General features: G+C 46.7%; 1 protein-coding gene across 1 annotated transcript; it reads right to left on the bottom strand.

Annotated features, from left to right (window-relative positions):
- Positions 1 to 12,862: 12,862 nt before the first annotated feature.
- On the bottom strand, positions 12,863 to 14,752 carry MFSD6L (major facilitator superfamily domain containing 6 like). Its single transcript, XM_003791100.3, has one exon. It carries the CDS (start codon positions 14,750 to 14,752, stop codon positions 12,959 to 12,961), a length of 1,794 nt encoding a protein of 597 aa, XP_003791148.1. The 3' UTR covers positions 12,863 to 12,958.
- Positions 14,753 to 15,538: the final 786 nt, after the last annotated feature.

Genomic DNA, 15,538 nt, shown 5'->3' with positions numbered 1-15,538 from the left:
CTTTTTTTATTGTTTTTTCTTATTACTTCTTATTTTTTTCGTTTTTGGCCAGGGCTGGATTTGAACCCACCACCTCCAGCATATGGGGAGGGCGCCCTACTCCTTTGAGCCACAGGCACCACCCTATTGCTGCTTTTTTTATTGTTTTTTCTTATTACTTCTTATTTGCTTAGTGCCTTTCCTGGATCTAATTCTGTAGATTCTACATACCCTGCAGAATTCAGGTCCTGAGTCTCTGTTAGCATTTTAAAGAAAGTTCTTTTTATTTTAAAATCTGGTTTCCTAGGGTTCATTCCTTGGTCAGTATAATTTAGTGGTCAGGCAATGATTGGTCTGAAGAGTTTCCTAAATGCCTTAACTGTATACCTTCTACCCTTTGCCAAGAGAATCTGTATCTGAAGGAAGTTTATAAGATAGCCTTGGCTTTCACTTTGCATAGGGACTAAGGTCAGCTATAGGTAAATGACTAGAGTCTTTTTCTTTCCAAGTTCTTTTCCCAACCATGCACATGAGTGTAGCCTTCTAGATCCCCAGGAATATGTTAGAGCTTTGAAAAGTTCTTTGTGGTTTTCTAGTTCTCAAGGACTTCCTTTTAAACTTTTATTACTGTTGGCTAGGCTCTAACCAAAATCACAGACTTAAGCAGTTGAGATACTGCCATCAGATTGCTTTTGTGTTTGGTAACGCCTGGGGCTAGTTTCTTTTTTTAAACCTCTGAAGCTGAGCTGTGAATCAAATAAAATAGGCACCACATCTTGAAAATGTAGATTTGGATTATTCAAGTATCTATATTGCTTATTTTTGGTCTCCTTTTTTTTGAGACAGAGTCTTCATGATTTATCATATTCTGAAGGTGCTGTGCTAGAATCTCCAAATATAATTGTTGATATATCAAGTTAATGTGGATCAGATGTTAACCATGTTCTAGGGGTGGGGCTTTTAATAGACCTCCCAAAGAGGTCAGTTCTCTCCATTGGCTTTAAGCTGGTTTTTTATGGCTACTGAGCCACCAAAGTGGGAAGGGAGATAGAAAGGGAATAACTCAAAGTTAGCATGCCACAGACACCACTGTCCTATTGAAGTTTGGTATTTTCTCTTGGATAGATAATTTTCAGTTTCTTCTGTGGCTTTGGTACATTTCCAGAGTTCTGAAATGGTTGATTTTGGCTATTTCGCCAGTATTTTTGTTCTTTTTATAGGGAAGTGGCTCACCAAAGTCCTCACTTCAATGTTCCAGAAGTCAGTCTCCCTTAAAAGCATTTTTAAAAAGGTATCCCGGTAAGGTACAAATTGAATCCAGGATGAAGCAATGAGGCATGCAAAGTCAAAGGGGAGAAATATATCTTGGAAAAGTGTATCGTTATCTAAATTAGCAGTGCCTCCCCATGCAAACATTTATAGATCATAGATAATTCAGAAATAAAGCATGAAACTAGAAGCGCAGCTGGGGAAGCGGAATGGGAAAGTGCTGACACGAGGAAAGACTGGAGGGTGACGGGAGCTTGCTAAGGAAACAAGTAGATGTCAGTTGAGCTTAAGAAGTTGAAAGGGCAACTCCTGCTCTCTGCTCTCCCCCTTTTTCATCTCTTCCCCCCACTCTCTTCCCTTTCTCTACTGTAAAATAAACTTATACTTTTACATCCTAAAAAAAAAAAAGTTGAAAGGGCAAGAATAAGTGAGGGTTAATGACATAAGTATAAACTGAATGTATTACATTATAAAAATTAAATTTGATATAGGCAATAGAAAGTCAAAAATGCAAACTTTTCCTGGAAGAACTTTTCTTCTTTTTGAGACAGAGCCTCAAGCTGTCCCCCTGGGTGGAGTGCCATGGCATCACAGCTCACAGCAACCTCCAACTCCTATGCAAGTCTCCTGCCTCAGCCTCCCAAGTAGCTGGGACCACAGGTGCCCGTCACAATGTCTTGCTATTTTTTGGTTGCAGCCGTCATTGTTTGGCGGGTCCAGGCTGGATTCAAACCTGTCACCTTAGGTGTATGTGGCTGGCGCCTTAGCCACTTGAGCCACAGTTGCTGAGCCTCCATAGAAGAACTTAATTTTGAATTATTTCAGAGAAAATGGGAAAGAGTATAAAGAAAGTACAGAAAACAGAGAATGCAAAGTGAGATATCAGAAATAAGTCCTAAAAAAAGCATTAGTTAATGTTCCAATTAAAATGGGAGAGCTTGATATATGCACAATTATATTTGAAGATTCTAGCATAACTCCTTTAGAATATGATAAATCAAGAAGGCCAAAAATAAGCAATATAATAATTGAATAATACAATTAATAATCTGAACAAAAATATGCACACAAAAACCCATCGTTATACCAAAAAGGAGACTTACACTAACTACAAAAAGAAAACACAAACAAAAAAGGATTACAAAGAATTATACTAGCCAATCATAATGAAATAAAGTTAGAATTCAATACAATGAGAGTATTTAAAAATCCTGCATTTCGGCTCGGCGCCTATAGCTCAACCGGCTAAGGCGCCAGCCACGTACACCTAAGGTGGCGGGTTCGAATCCCCAGCCCGGACCCGCCAAACAACAACGATGGCTGCAACCAAAAAATAGCCGGGCGTTGTGGCGGGCGCCTGTGGTCCCAGCTACTTGGGAGGCGGAGGCAGGAGACTCGCTTGAGCCCAGGAGTTGGAGGTTGCTGGGAGCTGTAATGCCATGGCACTCTGCCCAGGGGGACAGCTTGAGGCTCTGTCTCAAAAAAAAAAAAAAAAAAATCCTGCATTTCTAGGAAAAAATTAAAATAACCTTTGGGGTAAAGAGGAAATGACAAGGAAGACTGTGAAATACTTACAAATATAAATTACAATGTCAAATTTTGTACTAAATCATGTTAAAATTTGTACTGAAGAGAAATTGCATAAGAAAAATTAAAGTGTAAGACATTTATTAAGAAACAAGAAATACTGGGGCAGCGCCTGTGGCTCAGTGGGTAGGGTGACCCCCATACTGAGGGTGGCGGGTTCAAACCTGACCCTGCCAAACTGCACCAAAAAATAGCTGGGCATTGTGGCCCGCGCCTGTAGTCCCAGCTACTGTCACCTAAGCCCAGGAGTTGGAGGTTGCTGTGAGCTATGACGGCACAGCATTCTACAGAGGGAGAGAGTAGACTCTGTCTCAAAAAAAAAAAAAAAGCTTTCATTTAGACAAAGCCAGTGCCAGATTTTTTCCTTCCTGGATATGTAGTCTTTTCCCTGGGTTAATGGCAACACAGATTTTGCTGTAACTTGCCAAAAACAACAACAATAACAACAAAAACCATAGGAAGAGACTGTTTGTTGATACCATCTGCTTCCAGAAAGGAAGAGATTGTAACGTGATGATGGCACAGGATCTTGGGATCTTTCTTGAAAGGAGCCCATAGGCGATGGGAGTCCCGTGAAGGCCCGGTGAGATCAGACTTACCTGTAAAGGTTTGTGAGGCTCTCTGCATGCACCCACGTACAAGTTGGGAAGACGCGGGTAAGCCACACTTGAAGGGATGGGGCTGAGAAGCAGGGGCTGAGGGTGTGAAATCGGTTTTATGATTGTGACTCTGACGTCAAGTGGTCCTTCATCAGCTCTGAGAAACTCAGAGAGGTATATACAACCATTTCTCCCGTTTCCTCACATTTACACTGACTTCCACCCTCTCTGATCAAGAGGCAAGAGGTTTTCGGGTGGCCTTGTTCTCATGAACAGCTACCCAAGGGTGCTCTGCCCCGGCAGGGTGGGAGTACTTAGGTTTCTTAACACCAATTCCACCCCAAGTTGTTGCTTTTCTCCAGGTCCCTATCCCGGACTGTCACAACACAAGATCTTCAGGTTTTTCTGTAGTTCCCGGCTCCAACAGCTAAAGGGCCTGGGGGCTGCATGTCTCGCCCTGAGCGGGAGCCTTGGGGCGGCCACAGGACCAGGTTTGCTCAAGGGAGAGGCACTACTTTTCCCCGCGTGTTTGGCGCCCCCTCGTGGAAAGCTTCCGAACCCCGGGTCGAATCCCTCCTGCCTTCAGTCCGGGTTTGCTTTCCCGAGCCCTCTGCAGGCCAGGGTTACAGCCTGCCACCCCCACTTGGAGGTCGAAAGTGGCTTTGCAAAGGGCAGAGGGGCTGCAAGAGTCCAAGGCTAACACCTATGGTGGGGGACTTGAGCAAAGCTGAAAGGAATGTTCACGTTGCAGGAAGGCATCTGCTGCGCTGAAGGTGCCTCCCTACCGGGACCTCCCCTTTCCACGGCTGCCCCCAACCCCCCACCCTCACTGGAGCGCCTGCTGACACATATTGCTCCTCTGGTTCATCTCCTTGCCCCAATCTTCTGAGGTTAAGTGGGTCAGCCAGCAGGGCTGGTGCGCTCAGCTCAACGTGGCCACTCTGCACACAGAACTTAAGTGCCGGGTTCAGGGGAAGGGGATGAAGGCTCATTGGCTGCCCCAGCATCCCTCGGGTTCCAGAATGCCGTGCTATTCTGCCCAGTGAGAGGGGCCGTGCAGAGTGACCTTGGCTCAAAGGACGTAATCTTATCAAAGTTGTGAGGCAGAAACTTAGAAGGTCATAGAGGGCAAGGCCCTCCTTTTCCAGACATGGGAGCGGAGAACCAGTGGAGTAAGCGGTTATATCTTAAGCTTTACTTCTTCTGTAGCAGAACCTACCTGTTTTAGGCTTTCTAAGGCTTTCTATTCTATAACAGAATATCTGAAACTGGGTAATTTATAAAGAAAAGTAATTTAGAAAGAAAAGAAATTCATTTCTTACACTTACAGAAGCTGAGAACCCTGAGCTCAAGGGGTCACATCTGCTGAGGGACTTTTTGCTGGTGGGGACTCTCTGCTGGGTCCTGAGGTAGCACAGAGCATCACATAGCAATGGGGCTGAGCATGCTAACATTCCAGCCCAGGTCTCTCTTCCTCTTCTTACAAAGCCATCAGTCCCAATTCTATGATAACCCATTAATCCATTAACCCATTAACCCATTAATCCACTCATGAGCTCAGAGCCTCATGACCCAATTACCTCTTCAAGGCCCCACCTCTCAACACTACCACATTAGGGATTGAATTTCAACATGATTTTTGGAGGGGAAAAATATTAAAATCACAGCAACACCTCGTCAGAAAGAACTTGAGTCCAGCGTAGCCTTATGTCTCCAAAGCCATTTCATTAATGAGTTAATGGCTCATTCATTATTTTCCAGACTTGAAAAAAGATAAAGGTTTCATAAACATGGCTGTGGAGAGGCCTCTGATATTAGTAATGTGTTCTGCTTTGCCCCACAACCACAAGCGTCACCAAATGGTGGTGCCTCTGGTCTCAGTGATAGTTAGAAACTATAGAGGGAAGCCAGCAGGATGAGGAGTTTTTGCTGTGTTGTCTGTAATTAGCATGATCTGTGCATTGCTTTCAGGTTTGGGATGGATGGTTTCATAGGCTCCTGGGCTCTGCCATTTCTTCAGACCTTCCCCCTCATCACCTGGTTTCAAAATTGCAGCATCAGGGGGTGGGGCAAGATGTCAGACCAGAAGGATTGTTCAGCTGAGCTCTTCCAGAAGACTGGGGCAAAAGAGAGAACCAGCCAAAGCTGGCATAGAGACCTTACGTGGAATTGTGACTCAGGCAGCACAGTGAGGAGGTGGTGAGCTGGATACAGGGTACGATCCTGAGCAGTGGACATTTGACAAATTAGGCAAGCAATTGCAACCCGCTGGGGCTGCCCTGCCTCTCCCCGCTCCCCAGCCACGGAGGTCCAGATCAGGAGGAAGCCCTTCTGGAGTTTGCAGTTTGGGGGGGAAGTTGCACATTGAGTGGAAAGCCTGGAAGAGTGGGCAGACTTGAACAGCATACAGCAACCAAATTTGAATACCAGTTGGAGTGGATTTGCCATAGGTTTAGTGGCTGGCAAGGCAGCCATACTGAGAAGGGCTCAGTGGCCAGAGTCTGCCATTATGGGAAAGTCATGAGACTGTCTTAGCAGGGCCTAAAGCACAACCATCTTAGCTCTGCCTGCTGGGATCAGAACTCCACTCTTGGGACAGGCGGAGGACCTCCTGCACCCCATGGGAACTGAAGTCAGGGGCACTGTGAGACCTGCCCCCGAAGGATTCTTAGGAGCATTGAGACCCCAACCTGGCAGGGTCTGAAGGCTGAGCAAACAATCAGGCGATCACTAAAAGCAACTAAGTTTGGAATAAGGACCATAGAGACTGCCGGCTGTGGTTAGGAGATTTCTGTCTCCTAAGAAAAACCACCATGCCATCTAGTGACCTATTTCAACACATTGTCATCAAGAGCAAGGACTCCTGTCTTTTTAGCCACGAGAAGAGTTTGGCTTTGCTCAGGCTGAGGCCACTTCAAGACCTAAGCTCTGAGACAAGGTAATCTGAAGCAAAGGAAGAAGAGAGAAGGAAAAAGAAAGACAAGTTGGTGAACAAGAATAAAGAATACATGAGGAGGAAGCACAAGAAAATTCAGGCAACATGAAAAACCAAAACAGAACAAACTCCCCCAAGGGACCATGTGGCAGCTACTGCAGAAGACAGCCCTGAACTCCTGGGCTCAAGGAATCCTCTTGCCTCAGCCTCCTGAGTAGCTGGCACTACAGGTGTTTATCACTGCATTTGGCTAATTATTGAATTTTTTTGTAGAGATGAGGTCTTGCTCAGGCTAGTCTTGAACTTCTGGCCTCAAGCAATCCTCTTGCATCAGCTTCCCAGAGTGCTGGGACTACAGGCGTGAGCACCACATCAGATTATTAAAAGGAACTATGTGCCCCAAAATGTTGTAAACCACTTTCCTATAACAGGGTATCAGGACTACTAGTTGACCAACTCCAGAGGAAATAAAAAAGTAGATCATCTGCCTTGATTCCATTTCCTGAGGTTTGTGGGTATGTGAAACTATCCAAGACACAGAGTCAACAAATCTTCCTGTTTTTATTTTTTTCCTTTAGAGCACTCTAGGAACAAAACCACTGTTCTGAATATTTACTATTCTTTTTAAATTTAATTTTATTTATTATTATTATTTTTTTAGAGATAGAGTTTCACTTTGTTGCCCTCGGTAGAGTGCTGTGGCATCACAGTTCACGACAACCTCCAACTCCTGGGCTTAGGCAATTCTCTTGCCTCAGCCTCCTGAGTAGCTAGGACTACTGGCGCCCACCACAATGCCTGGCTATTTTTTTATTTGTTGCAATTTGGCTGGGGCCGAGTTCGAACCCACCACTCTCGGTATATGGGGCCAGTGCCCTACCCACTGAGCTACAGGTGCCGTCCAGAATATTTACTATTCTTATAGGTAATATGCTCTTGTGCTCTTATGATTACCTGAGGTTGTTTTATTCTTGCTTATTTCTTTGCTGCTAATTAATTTTCAAAAGCACAGTACAATGGAAAGATACTCCATATCATTAGTTACAGAGAAATGTGAATTAAAACCACATGAGATACAGTCTTCTCTCTGTGTCCACAGGTTCCAGATCCACTGATTCAACCAACCTCAGATCAAAACAGTTGGTAAAAAAAAAATACAAATTTTCAAATATAGCCTAGTAGACGATCTAACGTGTGCCCACATAGCAGAAAAGCTCATTTCAATTCAAGTCAGGGGGATGGGTAATAAGGGAGGGGGAAAGGGGAGGGAGGAGGGTGCTCCCAATGAATGGGCATGGTGGGGGGGGTTTTGGCATACCTTTTGAGTATGGGACATAACCACAAGAGGGGACCTGGTTGTTTGTGCCCTCACATTAACCTGAAATTAAAAAAAAAAGAAAATATGGCTTAACAACTATTTACATAAAATTTGCATTGTATTAGGTATTACAAGTAATCTAGAGATGATTTAAAGTATACAGGACAATGTGCATAGGTGGTATGCAAATACTGTGCCTTTATACATAAGGGACTTGAGCATCCTCAAATATTGGGAGGTCTAGGGGGTGGTCATGGAAAATCATCCCCCTGAGATATTGAGGGATGATTGTGCTACTACATGCTTTTTAGAACAGCTAAAATTAAAAAGATTGATCGTAGAGAGCATTGGTGAGGCTGTGGAGAAACTGGAACTCTCATGCACTGCTGCGGGGAACTGCAACCACTGTGGAAAATGATTTAGCAGTTTCTTTAGAAGGTAAACATACACCTACCTTACGATGTGGTCATTTCGTGCCTTGATATTTACCCAAGAGAAAAGATAGCATATATTCATACAAAGATTTAACATGAATATTCATGGAAGTTTTATCTGGAATAGCCTAAACTGAAAATAATCCAAAGTTCACCAACTGGTGAATGGATAAACAAATCATGAGGGTGGCGTCTGTGGCTCAAAGGAGTAGGCCGCTGGCCCCATATACCAGAGGTGGCGGGTTCAAATCCAGCCCTGGCCAAAAACTGCAAAAAAAAAAAGAAAAAAAACTTGAGATATCCATACAATGGAATACTACTCAGTAATAAAAAGGAATGAACTGTTGATATACAAACAACATTGATTACTTTCTTTTTTTTTTTTTGAGACAGAGCCTCAAGCTGTCCCCCTGGGTAGAGTGCCGTGGCATTACAGCTCACAGCAACCTCCAACTCCTGGGCTCAAGCGAGTCTCCTGCCTCCGCCTCCCAAGTAGCTGGGACCACAGGCGCCCGCCACAACGCCTGGCTATTTTTTGGTTGCAGCTGTCATTGTTGTTTGGCGGGTCCGGGCTGGGGATTCGAACCCGCCACCTTAGGTGTACGTGGCTGGCGCCTTAGCCGGTTGAGCTATAGGCGCCGAGCCAACATTGATTACTTTCAAGGTAATTAATTACTCTGGGTAATAAAGAATTTGTCTGGTCTTTGTCCCTAGTATCTGGGAGATAGCCTCTAAATCTTTGGAATTTCCAAGCTATAAGGAATATATTTGTTATTTTTGGTGGGAGTGGCCCTCAGACCACACTTGAGTTTGTGCTAATGAGGTGACGTAGGATGACCCCTAGATAATGCCAATGGAATGACTCAGGATGGGGGCTGATTGTGCCAGAAAGATCAAACATATGATTAGAAGGCTGGGCTTTGAAGCTTTTGGTGTCAACCTGACTTCTAGGGAGAGAAAAGGAGGTGAAGACTGAGTTACAGGCCACGAGTCACACCCATGTAATTATAATGAAGCCCTAATAAAAACAAGGACAGTCCCCTTGGTTGGCAACATTCTGGTGATTGCCACACATCAGTTTACTGGAAGGGTGACTTGTCCTGCCTCTGCGGGGAGAGTGAATGGAGGCTTCATGTTTGAGACCCTTCCAGACCTTTCCCTGTGTGTCTCTTCTTTTGGCTGATTTTGATTTGTACTCATTGGCTATAATAAATAAGACTGTAATTATAATAGTTTCCTGAGTTCTGTGAGTCATTCTTGTGAGCTATTGAATGGGGCAGAGAAGTGGGAACTCTGAACTTGTGTCTGATATCAAAGTGAAGGCAGTTTTATGCCCTTAACCTAGCACCTAATGCTGGGTAGTTGATGTCAGACATCATTGCAATTATGATGAGTGAAAGAAGCCAGGTATAAAAGAGCACATACTACAGTCTTTAAAAATGCAAACTAACATACCGTAACAGAAAGCAGATCAGTGGTTGCCTAGGACAAGGGTAGAGGGATCTAGGGAGGAGGAGTTATAAAGGCAGGCAGAAATTTGGGGGGTGATGATCTGTGCACTATCTTGATTGTGGTGACAGTTTCACCACAGTTTCTGACATGCATATGTCACAACTTACCAGACTGTACAATTTAAATATATGTAGTTTGTTGTATGTCAACAATACATCAATAAGTTTTTGTTTTTAAATAAAGGCGGAGTACAGCCCTCATCTGTCACCCTGACCAGACCCTCCAGTGGTTTACCCAGAATCAAAGTGCTCCATGACCTGGCCCCAGGTTCTCTTTCCATCCTTGTATTTTAGCACTGTCCTCTCAAATCATTTGCTCCAGCCAAACTATGTTTCTTGCATTTCTCCAAATATTCTCCATGCTTTTCCAATCTCCATAGTTCTGCTTATGCTGTTTTAGAAGCCCTCTCTTGAGTTACCACCCTCTCTACCTGTTAAAATTTGATCTATCCTTGAAGGCTTAGAATTAATTAAATGTAAGCTCCATGAAATCTTCCTTGGGATCTTGAGTCAGAAATGATCTGTCCCTTTCTTCAACTCCAGTCGTGCTCTGTATGCAGCATTTGCCACACTGTCCTTGCCTCCTTACATGTGTACGTAGGTAAGCAAATCTTCTAGTTAGACAATTAGCATCTTGAGGGTGGGGGCTATGCATTTTATTCGTCCTTGAATTCCCCACATGGCAAGGCACACAAATCTTTACGAATGGAGGGTAGTCAAATCAAATACTAACTAAACAGCACAAACGTAAATTTCCCAGCATCTCATCCTTTCCACAAACTTAGAATCTGTATCCCTCCGTGTCCTTCTCTTTCTCTACCTCAACACGCTCTTTCTCCCTCTTCTTCACGTTTTCCTTAAGCCAATTCCTTTTGTTTATGTTAAGAGGCTGTGCATGTGTTCTAGTATTCTTGTATGTTCTGTCTACATAGTAAATACTACTATCCAGTAAATCTCAAGTGATAGCTACTTTCCATCTTAATATTTAATTTCCCCTCCTTTTCTTTTTTCCCAATTTCTTAGCTGTAGAGCACCATGATTAAAGTCTCAGGCTCAGGAGCCACCAGGCTGGATCTGAGTCCTGACTCTCCCACCTGCTAGCTGTGTGACTTCAAACAAGTTTCTTAGCCATCAGTTCTGCCATGTGTAAAACGGAGATGTTAATCGTGACTACATCCTATGATCACCTTGAGGATAAAGTGAGCTAGTATCTGTAAGGTGCTTAGAATGGTGCCGGGCCTGCAGTGACCACTCAATAGCTAGTATTTGTTCCACTGAACCATAGGAGCATTTGCAAAGGTGTGGTGGGATAGAGACGGCAAGGGGACTGAATGACTAGCCTTGGTTAACCACATCAGAATCATTTGGATGTTGCATTAAAAATACAGATTCTGGGCCCCATCTGCAAGATTCTGGTGGAATCCAAGAAACTTTTTTTGCGTATGCTCCCCAGATCAGGATGGATGGCCAGGCTGGGGAACTACTGACACACAAGTCAATGACCTACATTTGATGTAAGGAGATCAGAGCTCTGGTAGTGTTTTTGCCAGTAGCTTTTCTGAGACTCCATTTTCTCATTTTATAAAACGCAGATAAAAATTTGTGGGGGTCAAATCACTAAGGTCATTTCTGTGGGGAGGATGACTTAGTGGGGGTGAAAGGAACACAGGCTTTGGAATGAGTCATACCTGGCTGTGAATCCCACTGCTGATGCTGCCACAGACATACCTTGTGGCCAATTCTATGTCTAGCCCCATCTTCTTTCTACTACAACCCTGATTTTGCTTGGGGTATAACTGTTCCCAGCTAAAAATGCTTTGCCTTCCAGACTCCCTGGCAGTTAGGGATGACCATGTTGACACAATCCATTCAGAAGTCAGCTGAGGAGTTCTGGGAAGGACTTTATTTTCCTACTATAGGCACTGCTCCTGTTTCTCCTTTTGTCCTATTGTCTTTCCTTCCTGTCTGGAACATGGATCAAAGGTCTGGAGGTGCAGCAGCCATCTTGTTATTATGAGAGTGGTACCAATATGGGGGAAGGATCCTATAAGCTGAGTATAATGGAGTAAAGAGATGAAAAGATTCTAGGTCCTCAGGGGCACCACGGAGCAGCTGCACCATCTCTGGACTACCTCTTCATTGTCTTATGTGAGACAAAGGAATCTCTAATTGCTTAGGCAGAAGAAATTTTTTGTTGCTTATATGTACCCTAAAGTTTCCTATGGAAAATTAAAACAGAATGAAAATCCCAGACCCATTTCTGACCCAGTGGATATTCAGATATCTGGTTCCCCTTCTTCAGCTATGAGATATTTTTTGGATCTGTAGAACAAAGCTTCTTCTAAATTCAATATCCTATAATTAGCTGAGTATAAGGTAGAAGAATTGGACTCTTGGGGATTGACTTCTGGAATAAAGGGTGTCAGGGAGGAGTCCAGGGAGTCTGGGAAGGCAGTAACACTCGTTTGCCTCTCAAAACCCCAGCGTGGAGTACCTGCCGCATCTTGTCCTATGGAGACCGCTGCACCCAAAGCAGATGTTTAAATCTCCATGTGCTCTTGTGAGGCAGAATGTGCAAAATATGAGTCCAAAGGACATGGAATTGCCCTTTCTCTGATGTAAATATGGACAATGATTCTAAGGCTCCTTTCCTTGGTAACATACACGTTTGAGAGTAAGAATGAAACCTATTAACACCCCCATCCCACCCCCACCCCCACCTCACCCCCCCGCCGCCCATCAAACACATGATATATTCCCTATGATTTTCTCTTCCGGAAACTTAAGTACTTGGGTGTGAGTGTGTATATATATCGGTGGGGAGAGAGAGGAGTTTCAGTTTTCATTATCATTCTTCTCTGCCTGCCGCAGGACTTTTACAGGATCAGGCTAATGCCCTTATGGACCACAGGATTGCCATGACTCATCCAAATCAGCTGCCCTCTCTGCCAGCCGAATCCTGCAGGTCCCCAGGGATTTCCTGGCACTGCCAACTTGATCAGTTTAGCCATTGCTACAGAGTCAGGACTATAAACACTCTCAAAAACCTTAAACATCAAAATATAGTAAATACAAAAGAAACATTTTTTTGTTTCTTAGCAAGTGTATTCTTCCTCCATTATGTAGAAAAGATTGAATGGCAGGAAGTTGAATCTATTTTTACTAAAAAAGTAAAGAAAATCATGCAATGAGATAGTCCTATTTGACCTTCCGCATAGACACACCCTCTTTCTCCCAAGACTCCGTGGTTCAAGGTAGGACTTTATCCTGGGCACTGAGTTTTGTCCAACCCATCAGCTCCTTCTCAGATCAGTGCCATCTGACTTTCAGCCCTTCCAGTCTAAGTGTTCCTCCCTCATGGCCTTCACAAGCCAGTCCCTTTCTGTCCCCGGCTCAGAGTCACTGCTGTCACTTGCCTCCATGGCAAGCAGCTTTGAGTAGTTGATTTTCCGCTCTTGGGGCAGCCTCGGCTGGATGGACAGGAACAAGGCCAACCAGAGCAGCAGGATCACACAGCAGGCCTGGTAGAGCAGAGACAGGCTGAAACGCATGGCCACGAAGCCTGACACAAAGCTTCCCAGGCTAAAGCCACTCCCATAAAAATGGCTTTGAAACATGGTGCGCAGAGGCCTCTCTGTGCCAGGAGTGGCCAGGGCCTCTATTGAGGCCCCAACTGCCCACCACAGAGCCCCGTAGCTGACAGCACTCAAGATCTGAACGGGGAGGACAGACCACCAGCTCCAGAGGAAGGAATAGTACAGCAGCTGCCCAGCGAGGCAGCCCAGCCCCAGCCCCACTGTGCCCACCCTGGACAGTTTCCTAAGCAATGTCGTTTTGAAGGGATGAAGCAGAATTTCCCCCAGCAGGCTGAGGGCAACTGAGAAACCCATAACCAGTTCACTGCTCCCGTGGTCCTCCATGTGCCAGAACAAGAAGTTCTGCACAGTACTGGCCATAGCTCCTAATAAAAAGACAGTGCAGGCCAACAGCACCAGGCGAGGGTTGCTTCCCACGAGAGACAGTGCTTTGACGCTTCTGTAGCTGTGCTCCCGCCGCCGGCAGACAGGAACAGGGAAGGCAATGCTCACCAGCAAGGCCAGGGTGCTGACCAGCGAGTAGCCGTAGAAGTGCACCACACCCCGGGGGCTGTTGGTCATTAGGAAGCAGTCCTGCTGCCCCACCAAGGCCGCGATGCTGCATGCACCTGCCGACATGCCCAGCAGTCTCCAGATCCACAGTCGTCTGTACCGGTCAGTGGCATCCACAAAATCCAGGTATTCATAAAGGCTTTCATCTGCCACCTGCTCCAGAGGGGCCGTCAGCAGCTCCCAGAATACCAGGGACCCCAAGGAGAGGATGAAAGTCCACCTCAACCCTTCCAAGGAGAGCCTGAGGACCTGGGCTTTGCCCTTTGCCACTGACAAATTGGCCAGACTTCCCATTGCTGTGCCCCCTGGAAGGGAAGGGAGGGCAGTGCTGACCACCTCGAAAGCACCTTCCCAGGAACTGTCTTTCACCCCTGAGGTGACAGGATGGAGAAGACCTTGGGATGTGGTTGTAACTCCTTCAGCGGAGCCTACTAGATAGCCATGCAGATCACTGGCAGTTTCTTGGTCACCTTCACCGCGTCCATTTCTGAAGCCATAGGCTCCCGTGACTCTAGTACTCCTCTTGCCTGGGAGGCTGGGTGCTCCAGCTGGGTGGTTTGAGGCAGGCTCTTGGGCAGAGGTGACAGCCACTGTCAGTGGGAGCCCCAGTGGCATGGCTGTGGTGGTCATGCTTCTGCTTCTGTTACAGGAGTGGTACAACAGCTGTTTGTCCAGCGGTGGGACCAGCACCATGAGCAGGCTGGCGCCCACCGAGCCCAACAGCGAGCCTACTAGAAGCGCTCTCCGTTTCTGGTAGCTTTTGGCCAGGAAGGCACAGAAAGGACCCCAGAAGGCTGCGATCAGGTGCTTGGTTCCCATGAGGATGCCCACCCAAGGCACGGCCAAGCCCAGCTGCCTCAGGTAGAGGGTCAGGAAGGGTGTCACGCAGGCATCCCGGACCCCACACACCAGGTGGAAGAGCTTGGCCACTCCCAGCGCCCTACTGACGTCCCATTGTGGGTTGGCGCTCATGGCCACCTGACTCCGTCAGACCCCGGCCGGAGAAGGACAGAACCGGGCGCAGGGCGGGCGCGGCCCCATGTCCCCGGGAGGGTGGCTCGGGGAACTCCGGAGTCCGAGCGAATTGGACGCTCTGCCTACAGCCTCCGGCGGCGCGGCGGTCACCGGGTCAACGGCCGCCCCCGCCCCCCCACGTCCGGCCGCAGGCCCGGAAGGGGCCCCTCCCTGAGAGACAGGCAGGGGCGGGGCTGACGCACCTGCGGCCACACCTGCCACGTCCCGCTGCCTCCGCCCCTCCCCCACCTCCCGGACCTGCACAGGTGCGAGAGGGGCGCGTCCTGGGGCCTGCGGAGTGTACGCTCCGGGGGGCCACCACTGCGCCCGGTCTCCGTAAAACCATCGGCGCCGGCGCGGGGGTCGGGGGAGCGAGAATGATATCCACGAGGCTCCCTCCCTCATCTTCCCCTATCAGTGACCACCCGTAAGCATCATCCCGGTACACCCCAAATTTAACTGCCAATCTCATAAACGAGTGCTCAGCCCCCGCTCCCCCGACTCCTCACCCGCTTCCCTGCTGCATTGTTCTCCACAGCTTAGCGCTTCCGAACACACAGCGGGATCGTTAGTGCAAATATCAACCTTGTTTACTGTCTGTCGCCATCAGAATCATAACTCCGGGAAGGCGGTTATTTTTGTCCCCCGGTCCTAGAACTGTTTCGCTGGATGCTACTGTCCCTGGGAGACAGTAGCGACCAAGTGACCTTGGGTGACGCAACTTTCTTCAACCGGGACAATCCC

This window comes from Otolemur garnettii, unplaced genomic scaffold, assembly GCF_000181295.1.
Source record: "Otolemur garnettii isolate 467f Iridium unplaced genomic scaffold, OtoGar3 scaffold00046, whole genome shotgun sequence".
NCBI classification, from domain to species: Eukaryota; Metazoa; Chordata; class Mammalia; order Primates; family Galagidae; genus Otolemur; species Otolemur garnettii.
The sequence above is the reverse complement of the archived record's forward strand: the minus strand, read 5'-3'. Positions and strand labels throughout refer to the sequence as shown.